The 21,802-nt window shown below is 36.4% G+C and overlaps 1 protein-coding gene across 22 annotated transcripts in view; it reads right to left on the reverse strand.

Annotated features, from left to right (window-relative positions):
- Nucleotides 1-5,624: 5,624 nt before the first annotated feature.
- Nucleotides 5,625-21,802, reverse strand: part of LOC140511757 (UDP-glucuronosyltransferase 2A2-like) — a 255,003-nt gene continuing 238,825 nt past the window's right edge. For all 22 annotated transcript variants that reach the window (XM_072620959.1, XM_072620958.1, XM_072620951.1 and 19 more), the window contains 5 exons: nucleotides 21,142-21,290; nucleotides 17,217-17,348; nucleotides 12,815-12,902; nucleotides 10,742-10,961; nucleotides 5,625-8,882 (listed from right to left, as the gene is read on the reverse strand). In XM_072620959.1, coding sequence (XP_072477060.1) covers nucleotides 8,603-8,882; nucleotides 10,742-10,961; nucleotides 12,815-12,902; nucleotides 17,217-17,348; nucleotides 21,142-21,290 — 869 coding nt within the window. In that variant the 3' untranslated portion in view covers nucleotides 5,625-8,602. The remainder of the gene's footprint in view (nucleotides 8,883-10,741; nucleotides 10,962-12,814; nucleotides 12,903-17,216; nucleotides 17,349-21,141; nucleotides 21,291-21,802) is intronic.

Raw genomic sequence — 21,802 nt, forward strand, 5'->3', positions numbered from 1 at the left:
TGTGCCTCCAAAATTTGGTCCAGCAATTTCTCTTGTAATCTACATGTTGGATTAAGAATTGTATTATCAGAGGAACAGAAAAAATGATGAATAGGGTGTTTTGATCAAGTGTTATAATACTTTAAAGTATTTAAATTTAAGAAATCATAAACTAGCAGGTAAGAAAGCTAAAGAGCCAGTCCTGTCCATAGAATATATGAAGATGTATATGCCAATTATCTAGGTCCCTAAGACATCAGTGAGTTCTTTTCTCATGGAAGCTGAAAAGAAATATTTGATTAAGTTAGGGAGATTGTAAGTGAGCAAAGCCATTGGTTATTGCCTGATGGGAAAGAAATGGCTAATAAACAAATCATGAGGGAAATTTGTCAATTTTTAAATCGAACAAGCCATTGGAGAGTATAAACAATATGTGACCTAGCTTGATAAAGCATGTATATGTATATAAAGTTGCTAAGCAAATCTGCGAAGAGTGTCTTGTAGACAAGAAGATAATCAAAATGGAATTAAGAAATCAGTGGGGGTCTCCTGGCATGAATGCTAGGTTAGACCCTGATATTTGGATAGGTATGATTCTGTACAGTTTACATAACAGTGAAGTAGTTTTTAGAGGTTTTGTGATGGTTTGAGACTAGGGGCAGGATGAGGAAGATGGATGACAGGATAGGAGACACAAGACAAGGGAGACAAGGAAAATTTTATGACCCGGGATGGGGAAAGCAATCTCTTCATTCCCTTCTCCCACTCCCTCCTCCTTAGTGAAGGAGGCCTGTCTTAGCCAAGCAACAGCCCTGTGGAAAGGAAGGAGAGGGAAAAGCTGCAGGTAGAGAAGCCTGCCAGTCGGCATCTGTATTAAAAGTAAGACAGCCCATCCTTTTATCAACAATTTTTATATGATCTGGAAATGCATTTGATGTCACTTGAAGTTAATTGTTTGTCTTATAGTTAGATCAATGTGATTGTCCTATTGGTTGCTCTTTTAATGCTAAGTCCAAAAATTGTTGATTGATTGCAGTGTATGGAAAGGAGGGGATTCTGCCCATTCAGAGCAGTCTTCATTTATGTGGGTTGGCTTGTAGGGGCACCAATATCAGGTCCTCCCTTGGCTCCATGTTGATTCTCCTTATTTTGTAAAAGTGCCAAGCCCCCTGGAAACCATCTGTCTGGGCAAGGTCATCAGACCCGGGAAAATAATTTATTTTAGATATGAAGCTCCTAAACAATGAACTTACCTTGATATCAAGTTGCAAGCTTACGTACAATAGACAGAAGGGACTTTTAACAACTCTCTTTTACAACAGCACAAATTTAAATTTGAGATGTAAAGGTCTTAAGTGGAATCCTTTATGTATGTGAATCCTGGTAAATCTTTATTGATTATTGCAATGCAATGAAAATAAAAATAACTACAATTGGCTCTAAGTTGTGATTAGTGAAATTTGCTATTTAAGGTCAAAGCTTCTTGGGACCATAATTAATTTTGTTTAGAGTTTGAATCTGAGTATAGTTATCCATATTAAATAAATTTATGATAGAAATGTCACAAGTTATTCAGAGAAAATGTAATTCTGTACTCTTAACAGGTAGAGGTTGGCATCTGGAAAAATAGCTGTGAGGACAATCTTAGCCTCAATCTAGGATGGTATTCTCCTGGCTCAGTTTCCACATTGTGTTCCTCTGAAAAGGAGTGTTTTTCAACTGAGTATTCCTGAGTCTGGCTATGACGTGGAATTGATACTGCATGGTTGGAGAAATAGAAATCTTATCTGAATTCAACTAGAGTCAAGGACATTTTATCCTGTCATATTTGGTATGTCACATTTGCCTGCTTTTTTCTCCTTCTATGGCAAATTTCTATGATCAGAGCAAGTGGTCAGCAAAAGATATAAGCACAATGTAAGTATGTGAGATCTTCCTGTTTTTATCTGAATAGATAATCATCCCATGTTAGTTTCACATGAAAAATTAAATCTCTGGAATAGAACATTCTTTCTAACTATTATGGGAACAATTGCATAAAGAGAAAAGAAGTTTGTGAAGCAAGGATACAAACACTGCATTGAAGCGTTATCCTATAGACTAGGTTCGGATACATTGGAGTTATTGTAATAAAGAGTGTCTAATGGATATATGGCTGTATGAAATAAATCCATATATGCTTCAAAATAGAATGTAAGAATTGCTGGGTATTGATACAATTGATTAAGGATGTAACTGTTATTATATTAGTTATTGAAACTAAATTAAAAACATCGTTCGTTTGAGGGAAAGAATTTCAGTATAATTTTTCTAAAGGGAGGTAACTTGTGGAATGTTTTTTGTATTAATTGAAAAGTTCACTGTGTGTTCTGTGGTACCCAGAGACTAACAGGATTTTATGGGCAGAGATGAATCCTCTCCTAGGATATTGTTTTAAAAAGATGTCCGAAAGAAATCTTTTTTGATATTAGAGAAAACGCTGGATATGGAGAATGTGAAGGAATGGACACAGTCCGTGTATATAGCCTGATTGTTTGGAAGGAGAAGGTTCATAGTTTATGAGGTTTGGAAAGTTGTCAGGAGAACCCGTATTTAGGGGAGACATTTTGAAAATCATATAAGATTTGGTTGTTTGACCTATGGTATTAGATTAATAAGAATGAGGAAACTTACTCTTAAAAATTATTTTTGAGGGTAGGAGCAGTATCATTCTCTAACATTCAATTTTCTGCATTTGAATGACAAAGTAGGGGAAATAGTATAGACTTGTATAAGAATACTTTGGGTGTAAGGGTTGAATGATAATTTAAAATTGTGTCAGAATCAGTTTTGTAGGGGAATGGAAACAGGAAAGAGGATTTCTATAAAAAGATGTCAAGAAGATGATCTGCTTAAGATGGCTTGAATGAGCATCCAGACCAGAAAACTGCTTCAGATGATGCCCCCACCACAAATTGCTGTATGAGATGAGACTTCTAAATGGACAATTCACTGATTTACCTTTTTTCTTTTGGGTCTCTGTATCTGTACTTACTAAAAGGACTTTTGATTTGTCAATACATAGATCAACCTTTTCCCCTTTCCCTCTTCCTTTCTTTATTCAGAATCCTATACTTACTTAAAGGGGAGTTGGATGAAGGGAGGAATTAATTTGATGAATGGATTGAGGAAGAAGTAATTAGATTTGAGAAGGATGTGGAAACAGAAATTTGAGAAAAAAAGAGGTAGGACTGTTAGGAATGATTAAAATTTTGGTTTCTACAGAAATTATGTAATATGTGACTTGTGAAATCTAGGGGATCCATATATACTAGAAAGTCTTTTGCAGCAAATTTAGGAAAATAAATTGATTGTAGAAGACACTAAAAACATAGACTGGTACTAGACTATCTTCTAGCAGAAGAAGAGGGAAAAATTGAGAGACGTAATGGAGAAATTTGCTTCCATAAGTTCTGAATAACAATCAGCAGGGTGGAAAACATAATGAAGGAGTTGTGTCTCACGCAGAAGATAACAGGTAGAGCAAGGATCCAACTGGTTTTTGTCGAGTATTGAAGTGAGAAGTTAGCACAATACCATGAAAACACATTTGTTATTTGGCATTAAGAAATTTATTTACCTATATCACTCCAAGAAAGTTCTGTAAGTGGATGATAATAGAATCCATTTCCCAAGGATATTGTGAGGATCACAAGATTTTAAAGTGTTTGGCATAGGGCAAAAGCTAGCTAAATGTTAATAGTTTATTGTCTTTTTAATTAGATGTAATTGTTTCATACTTGATAACTTTATATAGGTTTTTAGATATGACCAGTATACAATACCAATGTTGATGAGATGAATGATTTCTGTGTAAGGTAATTTGGAAGCACTTTCAGCTAAATTAAAGTCATCTAATTTGTAATGGGTTTGTTTCAAGTTTCAGGTGTAATATTGTTAAAAATATTGTTTTATTTCTAAATTTTCTTACACTGTATAATTTGTTAAACAATTTTTTCAGCTGTTTTGTAAAGCAATTTCTTTTGTAATCCACATATGTGACTAAGAATTGTATCATTAAAAAATGATTGGGTTAGGAAGAAGTTAGTTCATTCTATCAACCCTGCTGTATTCTGGAGTGCTGTAGAGATGTATACAAACTAATTAAAAGTCACCAACTCTACGACCACACTCAGACTATAGGACTGCATCAGATGTTTCCAGAGCAACAGAAGGAGACAAATTTATGAGTTTTATTTTGCTTTTACTTTTTTCCTTTGTGCATTTTTTTATGTAAGTCCTACTTTCTAAGGGGATTGCTCCTTTTGACTTTGTCAAAGCATTGGTGTGTGTATGTGTGTGTGTGTGTATGTATGTATGTGTGTGTGTGTATGTGTGTGTCCACCTTTCCTTTCTCCTCCTATATTGTCTCCTGTCTTAAGTCCCACATTTTGAAACTCTTGATAAAGTGTTCGTCATTTCAGTTATTGATTCACTGAGGAGGCCACTCTTCTCCAGAATCAAATGGTGGAATGTGAGAAATGATTGATAACAAAAAATATCTTGGGGAGATTCAGAGCCCCACCTTCTCCCCTACAAAGTCCTGACTTTCTCAGTTCTTGAGGACATTACTGATTATGAGATTGGATTCACTTTCTCATCTATGGCCTCACCAAGGGGAAGCTATTGCATTCAGCTCAGGATTGGGTGGAGTATGCATTCTTTGAATTGATAGCTATGGGTGGTATGATAGAGAGATACTTCCCCACTCAAACATACTCAGCCCTTCATGTTAATGTAGTCTGCCTCTAATTACATTAGCCAATTAGATTTAATTCATGGATCACCTCCTGCTTTCAAGGAAGCTGTGACTCCTCCACCATGATTGTCTTTGGTCTAAGAGAGATAGCACAATGAGCATCCATTTATTAACTTTAGAAATAACCATCCTTTTATTAATGTGCTGACCTTATTAACAAAATGATTAAATTACCCAGAACAATGTTTCTGAAATGTTTTAATTTTAATGAGAAAAAAAGAGTATCCAGGAGAAGTGGGTGATAAGAGCAGAGGTATCAGTAAAGATAAGGACTGAAAAAAGTCATTAGATGTGTCAGTTAAGAGATCATTGGTATCAATGGATCAATGGATAGGTTTTGCCTTGAGAAAGGCCATCTCTTCTGTGAGCCTGGGGTGGAGGAGATAGTGGGGGAAGGCACTTGAGTAATATGAAATGAGGAGGAGGGGAGAAAAGGAGTTGACCTAGTGGCCTCGATTTTTTCAGTGAAATGTAAGTCAAGGTTCTCATCTGTGGGAGAGGAAGAGGGAAATGTGGAGGGTTTTGAAAGGATGAAAAAATTTGAAAGATCTATGGTGAGTAGGATAGTGACTGGGTTAGGGAGGAGTAAAAGGATTGTCTTGCCATAGAGGGACCAGATTTGATCTATGTCAAACACCTTTGACATCTATATATGTCAAACCATTCTTTTAGTGGAAGCACTCAATACCGGAATGTTTTCTGGAATGAATCTATTTTTTACTGGTTTTACGTAGAACCCCATTAACAAAGTAGGCGGAAATCCAGGCCATCGACCGTTATTGTCCCCATGAATTTTAGGATTCCCCACTCCCCAACGTAAAACAAATATTCTTAAAAAAAATGCACATACCATAACAATCTTTTTTTTTTTATTTAAGTCTTTGGAAAATGAATTTACAATGCTGATTTGCATATTAACCTAAAATCAAGGTACAAAGGATTTGCAGTCATATACTGCTAATTTCAGTCAAGGTCAAGAAGTAATATTAACAGTGTCACAATCATATTGATTCTAAGTATGCTTTTGAAAAATGAATTTGAAAGTTATGTAGGGATTTATAGCTTTTAATGAAGTCACTAGAGGGCGCTTGTCCTCTGAAAATGTATCATTTGTAGACCTTAAACTCTTACTTGGTAGAAAACATATTACAATGGTAAGAATTCCAGCAGCAATTTATATACACTTTTCTCCCAAGACTTCCAAACATATAATGCTATATCAACCTAATTAACACACTGATACACGAATTAAGGAGCATTATGTAAATCTCTGTCCAAAAGTAGAAAGTTTAAGACTCAGAAGAATGCTTGGTGAGGAATGGTCTGCATGATCTTTAGAAATCTACAATGAGATAAAATGGCTTGGCCCATGATCATCTTAACTATTAAAACTAGAAGAAAACATAAAATATTTCACTTAGCTACAAACACTATCAAAAGACTAAACTAAAATTGTAGCAAACCCCATTATTTTTAAGAAGCAGGGTTTACAAAGCAGTCTTGTTTAGACAGGACAATAAAAGCTTAATTTCTAGCTAACAAAATTCAAGGCTTCCCCACAGAAGCATTACTTTGATTATGATCTAAGAAGTGATCAATACAAATGAATTTAAAAAATAAAATTGCATGGAACTCATAAGATTATTATTTTGTTTTTATTTTGTTTTATACTACCAGTGAACAATAACTTTCCTCCTGTGTTCCTTTACAGTTTACTATAAGATAGTCACATTTTTCCCATTAGTGTATTGGAGATAATCTCTCTTCCAGAGTAAAGAAAAGCATTCCATGTACTTCTTCTTATAAGACATAGGAGTAATTTTACTTTGCTCTAAATTTAGATATTACTAGTCAAGATGAAATGTGAAAGAAATCTTTTAGCAATCCTTTTCTAACAGGAACTACCATCACCACTTATTATTCCAAGAGCATCCTATGACCTTAGATCATTTGACTGGTAATTGGTTTGAATGGATACTCTTTAGAAATAGAGAAGCTTTAGATTTTTTTTTTAATTGAAGCCCAGAACTACTTACTCCTAAATTATTTTCCTGAAATGCAGGGCCTTGGAAATCCTAATTAACTGAATTCTTTCTTTCAGTGAATTTTATTGTTTTTATTCTGCTGAGTTTGGTGTATAAGTCCAATCCATTGGATGACTGAGGGAATGCACTGAGGTATTCAGTGTCATTAGTTCCCTGACCTTATGCCTATCAGGAGGGTGGGGCTGAAAAGAAGAGAATGGGAGAAGATATCAGTAAAGGGAAATGCAAGCTCAGATAATTTATAATTAAGTGGAATTATGCTCATTTTCCAGTCACCTATACTTGGGAGTCTCCAGGTCACTTTTCAGAAAAGATCTGTAAGGTGGCTAAATGGGAGTAAGCCTTCCTTTCAGATAGAAGAACCAAAGCATATTTTTTTATTTAAATGAAATGAAAATTCCACTACGTCTTTGGAAAGAGGATAACAATGAACTTTGAACAGGAGAATGCTGAACCAAAAGGTTGACGCACATATGAAGGATGCTTAAGGCCACATGTGAACAGCAAATTGGTTAGTAGAAAATGGGCATGAGACATTTTCAGTTTTCAAAGCTAACACATACACTACAAGGAAATGTTTGATGTCAAAAGGAGTTCAACGTTCTGTTATGTTCTGCCTTGGTATAAATTCCTGATGGTTACAAACCTTCTGCAAAGCACCCAGAAAAATGTCTGCAGCATTCTGGGTATCCTCAAACCAAATACAGACCAAAGCAATGTTGAGCACAAAATTCTGGTCCTATTTCCATTGGTGAAGGATGAGATTCAGTAGTGTATTGTAAAGAGAACAGACTTTTGGGTCTAAAAATGGAGCTAAGACCTTTTAATCATTTACTCTGATGTCATAGAAAAAGGTAAACATTTTAAGTCGACTTTGAGGACTCTGGTTCTGAAACTTACTCTTCAGTAAGTTTCAATTGTGAGCAACTTTGTATCTCCACAGTCCTGATACAACTATGTCTTGGATACTTACCAAATCAAAGTGTCCGCACTGAATTCTGGGTCTTTGGACCACTTCCAGTTTTAGAGCTTGTTTCTCATTTTGCAAATGAGGAGACTATTTGAATCCCAGAGACATGAAGTCTCATAGGCACTCAGCAAAGTGTGTAGTAGAGCTCGGGTATCTGAGTAATCAGTCCTAGAGCATCAAGCTATGGTCACAAACCATTTGGGTCAAGTTTGTCCTCATAGATCAAGGTTAAAGGTGTTTGAATGACTCTTGGAAATTATATGCTAAGGTGTGAAATAACACTTGTGAAAGTGGAAAGGACAGATAGAAGATCAAAAGAAAACAGTCAGGCAACCAAGATCAAGGGGAATACTGAGGAAAAGTTCCATTTGAATTTTGTGTTTCTTTCCTGCATCTTAATGTTATTTTCCAATGAGTTGGGTATTGTAGTTTTCCCAGTCTACCTGGACAAAACTTTAATATCACAAACTAGGTAATGAAAGTACAAAAAACCTCTTAAAGTGCTTCTTTGAGTGTGTCTCTTATTATATTATAAGTGACACTCTGATTATTTGTGTACATGTCTTATCTTTCTACATTGATTACAAGCTTATTAAGGAGAACTCTTTTACTTATCTTTCCATACCCTTCTGGACTAATTTGCAAAGCTTCGCACATAATAATAGTCATATAAATATTGTTGAATTGTGAAAAGGAGGAGTTTGTTTCAATCTCATAGCAGCTAGACTACATTATACTAAGGTGGAGATCTTCCAGGTTCCTTTCTCACCTCTTCAATACCCCAACCTTAGCTTCAGGTATCATGGGAAATTATGCCTTCTTTTGTTTCTTTCCTTTTCTACCCAACTTCCCACAGCAAAAGAAGCAACATTTGATGGCTATGAAGACAACAGTTGCCACACAGGCAAGTAGGAAGCCAATCACGTCCAGGGAGTGGTACTGGTACCAGGTGAGGTCATGGGAAGCAGGTCTAAGGTGCTTAGCACCTTTGTGACGCATCACAAACTCGATCCAGAAGACAGCTCGGTCTAGGGGTTTCACGGGTTGGTCATGGTGAATTCTTGATAATCTCATAGCATTCTCTTTGTATCTGAAATGGAAACACATACACAAAGCAGAAGAGAGTAAGTCACTTCTTCCCTCTTAGAATACCTACAAAGTCATCAGATGGCAGATATTCCTATTTGGAGCTGGTCAAGGATGCTGAGCATCTTCCTACTCCAGCCACATAGTTATCCTTTATTAAAGAACAAGGGAGATGAAGTATGAACCATGTGACAGTGTCTGAAACTGAAAGAATTTATTCTTCTCTTCTCTTTCATCAAATGTTGCAAAACAGAAAATGAGATCCTTGTTATTTATCGATGAAGTTTTTTCCCCCATAGGGAATCAGTTTTGTGAATCATATGTGAAAAATCATCACAGGCACAGAACTGGCCAATATCCCTTTCTAATCATATGGGAACCCTTATGAAGTCTCTGAGCACCAGAAAACAAAGGAATAGCTTTAGCCCTTCACTAGTGTCCACAAAATGGCAAAAGACCTTATAGAAGTCTTCCACTGGGTTGAGTAGATCATCTATGGATGATGTGTATGCGAAGATACAAATAGAAGGGTGAGAAGTTGTCAATGTTTTGAGTTTCATTTGTGACGGGATGATAAGGTCATGGCTTTACTGAAATACTTAAGCAGCTATAACATTTGGAAGCATTTGTTCCAAAAAGTAGTTTTAAAAATTTCTGATGCACTAATATTTTCATTAATTCAATTGAACACACTTATTAAGTGACTTTTAGGAGTAATATTCTGTAAACATCTTATAGAGATTCAGTAGTATGTTGTAGAGGGAAATAGGTGGCCAAAGATGATAGCTGCTTTACAAATATCATATTATTTCACAGAAAATAAAGCTCTTTTAAACCAGGAACAGCAGGGCACACCAGGAGGTCCTGCTATTGGAGAGGCTTAGGGTGGTGGATCATTTGAGTTTGGGAATTCTGAACTACAAAAGGGTTCAAGCCAATCTGCATTAAGTATTTGGGTAAATTGTGCCCTCTTCTGTTTCTTTCCTGTTTTACCTAACTTTTGGCAGTAAAACAGGCAGCATTTAGCAACCATGGAGACAATAGTTGCTAAGTAAGCAAGTAGAAAGCCAATAATGTCCAAGGAGTAAGATGATGAGTGGCATATCTAGGGTGCTTAGCATTTTTGTGATGCATAAAAACCTTGATCCCGAAGACAGGTCTGGCTAGGGTTTTATGGCCTGGTAAGCATCAATATGTAAGACCTTGGGAATAGTGGGCCACTAAGCTGTTTAAGAAGGGAGGAACTGGACAAGGGTAGAAATAAATTGTGTCAGTGTTTCCAGCTAATCAGCAATGGGGTTGGTCCTTGAGTGGCCACTATTGTTCTACCCTGGGCAAGACAGGGAGACAGTCTCAAAAAACGAAAATAGAAACAGAGAGAAAGAAGAGAAACATAAGAAAAGAAAAGAAATGCTTTGAAAATGTGGCATTTAATTAACAGGATTTTTGGGATCACGCATTTAGGGTCCTCCACAAATCTTGGAGACCATCTAATCCAACCTCCTAAGAGAGGTGAAATGATTTGTCCTAATGCTACACAGTGGCTTAGTCATTTCAGTCAAGTTTCACTCTTTGTGACCCCATTTGGTGTTTCTTGGCAAAGATAGTGGAGTGGTTTGCCATTTCTTTCTCCAGCGCATTTTGCAGATGAGGAAACTGAGGCAAACAGGGTGATGTTACTCATCCAAGGTCACACAGCTAGTAAAGGTCTGAGGCCAGACTTGTATTCATGATTCCAGGCCTGGCATTCTACAAGGATTCAGACTGGTCCCTTGATACCAAATGTTTGTTTCACTATACCAATTCCCAGTACTGGTAGGTAAGGTTATCAGTGGTAAGGAAGCAGTGAATTATGATACTCACGAGGGGTTGTTGATGACTGTCTTCAAAGCATTAAGCATATCTGCAGTTGTCATTGTATGAAAGTCTACTTCAACAGCTGCTCCCTTAGCCTTCATGTGAGCGATGTTATCAGGCTGATCAGCAAACATGGGCACACCTATCATGGGAACTCCATGATAGATAGCTTCATAGATTCCATTGGTTCCACCATGAGTGATAAAAGCCTTGGTTTTGGGGTGACCTAGGATAGAAAGGGAAGGAAAGGGATCAGTTTAATTAACTTATGATGGATTTAGAAGACAGAAGAAAGAATGGACTATGTAAGTCATTGGGGCAGTGATATTAATGTAACAAATTGGTATAAAAATGGGAGCATGTGGAACTTTCAGTGTGTTAGAAAAGAAGATGAGGTAATGTCTGCATGTTGATCTCTGGGTACAGTTATGATTAGTAAGCAAATGAAAGGACGGTGGATCACAAAAATCTTACATTGCATCTTTAATAAATGTTTAAAGAATGTGCACAGAGAGAACCAGAAAAGAAAGTCCTCTTTTTCTGAAGAGTCTCTGAACAATTGCACTTCTTTTTCATGCATTTGCTTGATAGACTATTTTTATGGCAACCCACTCCCCTCTATTTCCCTGAATACAACAAGAACACAAAAAGCAGGTAACTTGGAACTTTCTCTCACTTTAATCAACTTGATTCTTAGTTGTCATTTCCAACCCAAGTAAGTAGCCAGGTGGACACTCCACCAGATCTGTTTCCTCTCTTTATGTTGTGAAACTCTCATAATTTATTTCCCCTTGCCCCCACAATTTGAGATGACTTAGAATATTGAAAGTATCTATGCACATAATCTTTAGAGTAATTTTTCTAGAAGGAATTGAACCTCTCATTGCAGAGGTTCTTAATCTGTGTGTGTGTGTGTGTGTGTGCGTTATGGATACCTTTTGTGGTATAGTTAAATCTATGGCCTGCTTATCAGAATAATGTTTTTAAAAGCATAAATTATTAGAAGATTACAAAGGAAACCAATTATATTTACTTATAGTTATCACATATTAGAAAAACATGTTAAAGATCCTTTAACTCTTCACCCAAATGTTCTACCATTTTGATCTGTTCATAGGATCACGGATTTAGACTTAGAAGGGTTCTCAGAACTCATGCAGTCCAACTCTCGCTTATTTTACACATGAAGAGGATTGTGGCCCCCTAAAACTTAACTAGTTCATAGGAAGCCAGGTTTTGAACCTAGGTCCCTTAACCCCAAATCCAACGTATTGTCACTGTACCATGCTGCATTTAATGTAGTAGAGGTTGCAACAAGCAATACACCTACTGATGGTTTAATAATTCAGTAAGTTCTAGTAATTATTATCATCTAAGTTATCAGCTTTCAGAAAGACTAGATTCCTTATGAGGAATCTTTCCCCGCTTAGATAGTAAGAGGAAGAAACACCTGGGAAAGGCTAGCTGAGTTTCATAGCTCCTTGTATATAATTTGCAATCTTCAGTCAGCCTGATCAATTATTTCAGTTGTTTTAGAGTTGCCTTAGGCTTTTTAGGGGGTCACTGATAACTTTGATCAAGAATGAATGTATAACATAATTCTTTCAGGTTTTTTTTTTTTTTCATAACGTCTTAAGTGAATGCACTGTCCTGGAATTATTCTACAAACAATATCAGACCTATGATTTCTTAGGTGTAAGAGTTTGTTCCATTAAAACATATAATGATCTTTTTTATTGCTTAGTTATAGAGTTACTTAAGACTCACAGTAGTCAGTTATTAGTCCAGAGACATAACATTAATAAGTGTCAGAGACCAAATTTGAACCTAGGTCTCCTAAATCTCTCCACTATACATTAACTTTTCTCTCATGGTCTCCTATTAATTGGTAATATCTCACAAAAGAAGCCACTGAATTTCTTGGTATGGAGAATTTTCATCAATACTTCACTTAGGAAAGTGTTCCACTAGTGACAATGTGGTTTGTAGAGCAGATGCACATCTCCCTCCCCCAACAATGGAAGAGAATCAAGAAGATAAGATTTAATTAATTTCATTATTTCTCATCCATAGTCTCACCAAGAAGATCATTCTGAGGAATCCAGTCATAGGTTCTGGTATTTGGACCTAATGTGTCTGGCTTTTTTCCTTGGTATCGCCATAGAACCTTTCAAAATAAAATGAAAAAAATTACAATGTATGTGGAATCATAAAACTCTAAAACAAGAAGGACCTTTAATGAAAATCTAGTCCAACCTTCTTGTTCCATAACTGAAGAAAATTAGAACCCAGAGAAAGTAGGTGACGAGTACTTTTAAAGCACTTGCTACCAATGTTACTCTCTATCTATCCTTTTTAAAGAACTTTCATAAACATCCTATTAAGAAGGTCACTGTTGTCATTCCCATTCCCATTTAATAGAGGAGAAAACTGTAACAACCCAGACAGGGTAGGGAACCAACATAGAATTTAAGGCATCTTCCTTAAGTGAATTGACAAAATTGGATTTGAATAGATATTACAAATATTAAATTTCCAAAAACATATATTCTGTGGGCCATCCTAGCTCTCAGCTTAAAAATTCAACATTGCTAGGAAATGGATTTGCTTTAATGTTGTTGAGAAAAGCATACTTATGATCACTTTTTTCAGAAAATATTTTGTTAACCATATCCCATTCAGCAAACATGTTATGTATGTGCAAAATATCATTTAGTTGCTGTTGAATGCAAAGAAAAGATAATGTCTTGCCCCAAGGAGCCTACAGAAATCTACTGGTGCATGCAATACATATCTAAATAAGCATCAAAAGAAAAAACAAACAAACAAGGAATTAGAGAAAGAAGATAAATGAACATATTACTACTACGAGAGATCAGGGAAGGCTTCACAGAATAGGTAGTTCCTGAACTGAGCCTTGAAAGAAAATAAGGATTCTCAAAGAAAATGATGAAAAGGCACAGAAGATGGCTAAAGTTGTGAAGTAGCAAGACAGAATTCCAGGTTCGGGGAAAAGCTAGAAATTTAGTTTAGAATTTAGCATGCAGGAAGGCAGAAAAGTAGATTGGAACTAAATCACGGATAGCTTTAAATGCCAGGCTGAAGAGTTGGTATTTCATCTTAGAGGCAATAAGGAGCCAGTGAAGAATTTTGAGCAGCAGAGTAGCATGATCAGAAATGTGCTTCAGGAAGATTATTAGGGTAGCTGTGTGGATGATGAATTGAAGAGAGATAATCTGAAAACAAGAAAAATAGAGTCATACCATGCGGTGCAATGGAAAGAATGTTGAACTCGAGCTAGTCAAATACTAGCTCAGACTAATTGTGTGACTGAGCATGTCTAAGTCATTTTATTCTTTCATGAAATGAGGATAATACTTGTGCTACCTACTGCAGTTGGAAATACTGGAATTAAATTCATTCTCTGTAGAAAGATAAGATAACTTTATTCAGAATTACATTTTGACAGTCAATTTCAGGGTTCTTTCTACAATATCAAAAGGAATCACAAAGTTCTAGAATCTCAGATTTAGAAGGGACCTCGGTGGACATTTAATCCAATTTAGTTTGTCTTCTTTGCAATTTACCTGACAATGCTCAGCCCATATTTGCTTGAAGAACTTTGGTTCTTCAACCTCCCATCCTCCAAAACCACTCCAATTTTGGGTAGCTCTAATTGTTAGTTAAACAAAAATGTTTTTTATTTTAAGCATCCATATGCCTTTTTGCATCTTAGCCTGATCCTCTGACATCAGGTAGAATGAAGGGATAGCTATGTCATAAGATTGTGGAATTTTAGATCTGGAATGAATCTTAGAAATCATCTAGTCTAACCCTCTCATTTTACAGAGGAAGAAAATGAAGCCCCAATTCTTCAGATCACTCATTTATTAAGTGGTAAAGCCTTGATTTAAATCCAGGTAATCTGAGTTTGAATCCAGGGCTCTTTTCTACCACACTGCCACCTTCCTACTATTTCTGCCTACCATATTCTTTTCAGGGACTGAGTTTGAAAAGAGGAAACTGAGAAGCAAAGACCAGGTAGAAGATAGTTGACACTGGGGAATGTAGTCTATTCATCAATTCTCCACTCACCTGAATTCTATTACAATGGAAATCTAAAAGATAAGAAATTCCCAATGGTCAGTATTAAGTAATGCTGGGAAATTAAGTTGGACCCAAATTGTTAACAGCTTTAAATATTGAATCTGAATCTGGAGAGGCTGTATTTTATCTTAGAGTCAATAGGGAGTAGTATTTTGAGTAGAAGAAATTCTATGACACCAAAAATATTAGGATAGCTCCTTTGAGATTGTTGCAGAATGCATGCTCACCTCTCTTGTTCATTACCCCAAAAAGTCATAGATCCCTGGAATGTTAGAGCTGGAGGGGTCCTCATTTCACAGATGAGGATACTCAGTCAACAGGTTCACTCTATAGATAAGGTTGTTTTTCTTTTAGGACATATCCAGTTTACTTCCTCAAAGTCATGTTTCTATTTTAAGGTCTAAGATGCTTTCATAAATGAATAGATGGATAGAAATAGAGATACAGAGACAGCTATATAGTGCATTGAATGTTTTTTCTCAGCTACTTTTCTTCTTTAATCATTGTTTCAAGGCACAGTTCACTGAGAAGGGGAGGAGAAGGAATATATTTGGAAATAAAATGACATAAAATCAAAGGATATCAATAAAATAATTATAAAAAGAAGACATGGATCATCTTGATCAGAGCAGGATAATATTCAGCACCAAATGATTTTTCATTCCATTGTTGTCTTAGAAAGACTTGGAAATTAAAACACTAATAAATGTTGTGATTATTGATTCTAAAACTTTGAATTTTTAGAAATTAAAAAATGATTTTTCTATTACCTACATTTTCCCTGTGATCTTTTTCCTCTGCCTTCCACAAAGTGATTTCTTACCAAAAATAATTTTTTAAGAAGACAGAAAAGGGGGAAAAAGTCAACAAAACCAATTAACACATTAAAAAAAATTCTGATGTTATATGCAATGCTCCCTGGACGAAGAGACTTGCCCAGGGTTACATAGTAAATGTCTGAGAGCCTGACTCTAGAACTTTGACACTGTGCTTCCCATTTGCCTAGAATCAAACAGCATACATCAGAGAAAAGACTGCAGCCTAAGTTATACTGAGGCCAAGTATTAGGAGCCACTCTAAGTAGCTCTCTAGTTACCCTGCCTCACTATACAAAGTTGTACAGTATGCTTTCACATGCATTAGAATCTGTAATAATGTATATAGAGTTTTGATATGTTAGGAAACAGAAATAGTTTCACTTCATACAGTCCTTTAATTGTAAAATTCACTCAGTTCTAACAAGTTAAATGCTTATTACTACTGAAGGAGAAATACCCAAAACTCATTGAGGAAAAAAAAAATCGAATATCAACAACAACCCCAAATCCACTTAAGCCATGACAATAATGACAAAGTACACTAGTGTATTCGATATTTTTTCCAGTGAAACAATGTTTTGTTGCTTGCCAACAGGTATTAGTAGGAAAGAAGAAAAATGCTCACCACCATCACTCAAGTCTTTCCCTAAGTTGTTTCCCATACAAATTAGGGTCATTGTGAGTGCTAAGAGGAAATTCCAAGGCATCACATTTTCTTTGCAGTTTTGCTAAGTAGAGTCCCCAGAATGATTTTAAATGATAGACTTTTGATGGGGACTTAAAGGAATTTTCTGACCATAACTCTAATGATAGTCAAACTAAGGAGGTACCTCATCAGCCTCTGTGCTCTCCTGGTCCCCTTCCGACTCCACCTGCCATCTCTTTCACCCTCTTTTCTGCCACTTAAACCTCTCCCAATTCACCTGTATTTCTCCATCCTCCTCATCCATGATCTTAATTTCTTCTTCCCTGCTACCCCCTCCCCTTCTACTATATTGGGATCAGAATCAAAGGACCTGGGTTCAAATTCTCACTCCATTACTCATTTCCTAGGTAACCTTGGGCTAGTCCTGTTGTCTCTTTCATTTTCTGTTTCTTCCTCGTTAAGATGAAAGGGTTGCATTGTAGAGAAAGTGGTACTTCAGCTGTGTCTGGAAGGAAGACAAGGCACTTGGTGAGGAGAGAGCGGGGAACCTATGCATTCTAGGTTTGAAGGACAGACAATGCAAAGGAACAGAAATGGAAGAAGGAATCTTATATGTTAAGAGTAGAGAAAAGACCAATTTGGCTGGATTCTAGTGCGTGGGATAGAGATAGATTGTGCAAGGCTTTAAAAGCTAAAGAAATTGGGGCAGCTATGTGGCACAATGGACAGAACATTGGCCTTCTGAGTTCAAATCTGACCTTAGATTCTTACTAACTGTGTGACCCTGGGCAAGTCACTTAACCCCAATTGCCTCCCTCACGTTTTTAATAGAAAATCTTGCTAAGCAGACCCTCTTCTTAAATTTTAAATAGACCAAGGTAGTGGAAGAGGTTTGTCTTCTTTTTCTCACCTTCTGTGGAATCTGGGCAAGAGCTGCAGCAATCAGATTACTCTTTTCCTCAGTTAAGTTTTTGACCATTGACCCAAGAGAAAATACTACAATACCATGTTCTCCAGAGCTCTGGACAAATTTTTCCATTTCCTGTAAAGAAAAGATTGATCATATATAAGATGGAGAAAAACAGCTTAAAAAAATCACTTCAATCCAATCAAGCTAACAAACATCTGTGAAGTAACAAGTCTGTATTAAGCATACTCTGTATATTTACCTCTTCTGATGCCTTCCGGGTACACTCTGCTTTCTCAGACTATGCTAGTTTGCTGAAAAGACTTCAAATAAGGGTTTCATGAGGTCATTCAAACACCTGTCTAGCTGTGTTTGTAGAAGTTCATTATCAGAGTTGGCTGCCTTTAATTACTGACAATTATTGATGGTCACAGCAATTCAAAGACTGCCTACTTAAGTGTAGAGAAGCTGTTTGCCAAAGGGAGCATGTACAGCTCTTGTGAAGTATTGACAAACTATAATGATAAGACCTGTGTGAAGTTCTAGAGCTATAAAGCGTGGAAACAGATCTGGAAGGGACTTAAAGTTCAATATGCACCTGAATAGGAATCCTATCTCCAGTTTCCTTTCTCTAAGATGCAAGTTGGTAGTGCAGTGGACCTGGAGTCAGGAAGTCCTGAATTCAAATCCAGCTTCAGACACTTCTTAGCTGTGTGACCCTGGGCAAGTCACTTAGCCTCTGCTGTGCTTCAGTCTCCTACTCTGTAAAATGGGGATAACAATAGCATCTACTTCCCAGGTGTGGTCAGAGGATAAAATTATAGTAGTTGTAAAATGCTATGTAAATGCCTCCTACTGCTATTCAGAGTCAATGACCCCTGCTCTTCAGGAGGCTAAAATCTCACTGGGGAGGTAAGACAGATAAAAAATTAAATATATACGTACAAAGTAGTGTAATCAACAAAGAGCTATCAGAAATCTAAAAAGGGAGAAATTATTTCTGGTCAGAGGGAATAGGAAGTTCTTCATGGAGAGGTAAAACTTCCACTGGATCTTGAAACAAATGTATGTACACACATCATGGCAGAATTAAAAACAAGCTCGGGCTATAGAGCAGGGGATTTAGCCTAGATCTATGAACTTGTATTTTAAAATATATTTTGATAACTCTCCGTATAGAGAAAGGGAGACTAGTTCTCCCTATCTTGCTCAGGCTAAAAGTAAAATGGTTGCTAATAGGTCAATCACACTACTGATGGGCACAGGAACACTGACATTTCCTGTTTCGAACCTGAACCAATTTGTCTTTCCTTAGGCAGAGTGGTGACTCCCCTACATCGGGATGAGACTTATTATGGACACCAAGAATTCTTGAAGTCAGGTGTCCCACTAGATTTCAGTTTTCCTTGAAGTAGAGATTACTGGCATGTGCCACAATACCCAAGAAATAACTGAATTTCAATAAAATTGGATTCTTTGCAACTCTATGTATTTTATTTTATGTATTTATATATTTAATTATTTAAAAACATTATTCTTAGAGGAGATCCATTGGTTTCACCAGGCTGTCAAAAAGATTCACAACACCAAGAAAGGTTAATAACTCCTGTTATACTGCACTTTTATGAAAAGAATTGCAAACTAAAGGGGGGAACCCATCAACTGGGGAATGACTGATAAAATTGTAGTATGTGTGTGTAAACATATATGTATTCACACGTATATATGTACAATGGAATATTACTGATATATAAGACATGACAAAGAGGGTTATTTCAGAGAAATTGGGAAGATGCCTAAGGACAGATGGAGAATAAAGTGAGTCAGGAAAGCAGTTTATGCTATGACAACAACCATGTAAGTACAAGGTGTTTTGATCAATTCAATGACCAATCAAGATTCGAGACAACAAGTGATTAGACATACTACCAACCTCCTGCCTTAGATATGGTGGATTCTGGGTATAAATTGAAAAATATACTTTTTGAACCTGGCCAAAGAGAGGGATTTGTTTTTCTCAACTATGCTTATTTGTGACAAGGGATTTGTTTTTCTTTTCTTTTTACAGTGAGGGAGACAAGATAGATTTTTGCTCATTTAAAACTATATTTTAAAACATTTAAGAACTGCTATATAAGAGGAAGACTGAAGTTCAATTGTGGCCATAAAATTAATCTTGTTTTATAGTTTCCCTGTGTACAATCCTTACATATGCAGAGTAGTCAGGAGTTAAAAGTCACTGGGGATTGGGATATTAATTTTCTGTTTGCTCTCTCTGGTTTGCACTACCTTTAAGATAATTTATCTTTGAATATATTCTATGCATCAGCATTCTATGTAGGGCATATAGTCCTACCTCAGGTGAGGACAAAAGCTCAGGTTTATAGGGTGCTGGGTTGAGTAGCAGAGTCAAGCGAGCTAGAATATTTTCATGATCATTGTGGAGAGTCTCCATGATACATAAATTTCTTACAGGTGGAGTTCAAAACTAGTTATAGTGATGTTCATTTCAGCATGGCATGTTAAAATCAACATAGCATGAACAGGCATTTAAAGAGTTAAGACTTCAGCTTAAGTTCTTCCTTTGATATTTCCTAATCATATTACCCTGAGTAAATCATTTATCTCATCATGACTTACTGTGCACAACTCACCTTCTATTGTTTATATTTGTTTTCTGCTTTTAAAAAGTTTACAGATCATTCTTCTTGGAAGAAAAAATAGGAGCAAAATTAAAACTAAGCACTTTTCTTCTCTCTTTGGTCAGTCATCATTGTCCTTTCCACTTCAAGCAGTAGGAGTCCTGTCTCTTTTTTGTTAACTCCTAGAATTCTGGTCATTTCACCTCATTCTGAGACTTACTAGCTGTGTGACCTTGGACCAATCACTTAAACCTTGCCTGCCTCAGTTTCCTCACCTATAAAATGGGCATAGTGATAGCACCTGTCTTCCAGGGGTATTGTGAAAATCAAATGAGATAATATTTGTAAAGGACTTAGCATAGATCCTGGCACATAGTAGGTGCTATATAAATGCCCAGACTGACTTGTTTTTGTTATTATTATTTTACCAAGGGAGGTTGTTAGGTCTTATCCATACTTAAAGAATACCTGATAAATGTGTCAGAGCATAGCATCTTATCATTTAGTTTCATTTAGGATAATTTAAATGTGTCAGAGCATGACACTTCATCACAGTTTAAATGTGGAAGGGGGGTTTGATTGATTTATTAAGTCAAAGCTTGACTGTTACACTTTTTTTATTGCTTTTTTAAAAACATCCAAATTCTGATATAATTTTCCACTTCCTACCTACACGAAAATCCTTTAAAACCTCCCTTGTTAAGAAAAAAACAATCAAAGAGTCATGTCTGTCCACATTAACCACATCTAGAATCCAAAACTTTCCCTTCTTTATTAAGGAGGAGAACGAAATTTAATTTTCATTTTCAAAGTCTCCATGACTGTAATGCATACACAATACAAAAAAAATCAGAAATCTATGCCTGAAAGTATACAGTGAGGTAGTGACAAATGAAGAACTAGACCAGGGGTCTCCACAGTCCCAGTTCAGTATCATTGCCCTTGAGTCATCTGGTGGTACATAGACAGAGAGCTGGTCCCAGAGTCAGGAAGTGCAGAGTTCAAACTTGACCTCAGAGACTTGTTAGCATTGTGACCCTGGGCAAGTCACTTTACCTCTCTCCTCATTAGTTTCCTAAACTGTAATATAGGAATAATACTGGCACCTAGAATGTTAGAGTTGTGAGGATAAAAGGAGATATTATTTGTATATTACTTCACACATGTATCTGACACATAGTAGGGATTTAATAAATGTTATCTCTCTCCCTTCCTTGCCTTTGTTCATAGAAAACAGGACATATTTATAGGAGATTAAAACTTAGAAAACCAAAAGATAGATTTACCTCAGGAAGAGGCTTGGCAGGCTTACAGTGGAGTCCTCCAACAAATTCAAAATTTGGCAAGTATGGACGAGGAAATTCAAAATCCCAGTAAGTCCGAATCAGCCACATTTCAGCTTTTCCCATAGTTTCACATAATGTAGTGGGCCTTCCTAAGGGAAAAAGAAAAAAAGGAGTTAGCTCTGTCATGGATGGCTCAAACCTCTAGGTCAAGGATTCTTAACCTTGTATGTGTCATGAACACCTTTGGTAGTTCGGTGAAATATTATTTGGATTCCTTCTCAGAAGAATGTTTTTAAATGCATGAAACAAAATACATAGGATAATAAAGGAAACTGACCACTTTAAAAATTGTTATCCAAATGAGGTTAAGAATTCCTGCTGAAGCTTACAGGAGGATCTTGAGTTCCTAAGAAAACTTCTGAGTTCCTAGGAGCTCATTTTGTTCAAGGGAAGTCTTTCTCGTCCTTCTTAATGCAAGTGTCTCCATCTGAGATTATATTCAATCTATCCTGCATATAGCCAATAGTTTGTTTATCCTGTGAGATTCTTGAATACTGGGAGAGTATTTGTCTATCCTTGTATCCCTGGACCTTATGACAGTGCCTGACATATAAGAGACCCTTAATAAATGCGTATTGACTTTACTTGAAAAAAGAAAAAC

Source organism: Notamacropus eugenii, chromosome 6 (genome assembly GCF_028372415.1).
Source record: "Notamacropus eugenii isolate mMacEug1 chromosome 6, mMacEug1.pri_v2, whole genome shotgun sequence".
NCBI classification, from domain to species: Eukaryota; Metazoa; Chordata; class Mammalia; order Diprotodontia; family Macropodidae; genus Notamacropus; species Notamacropus eugenii.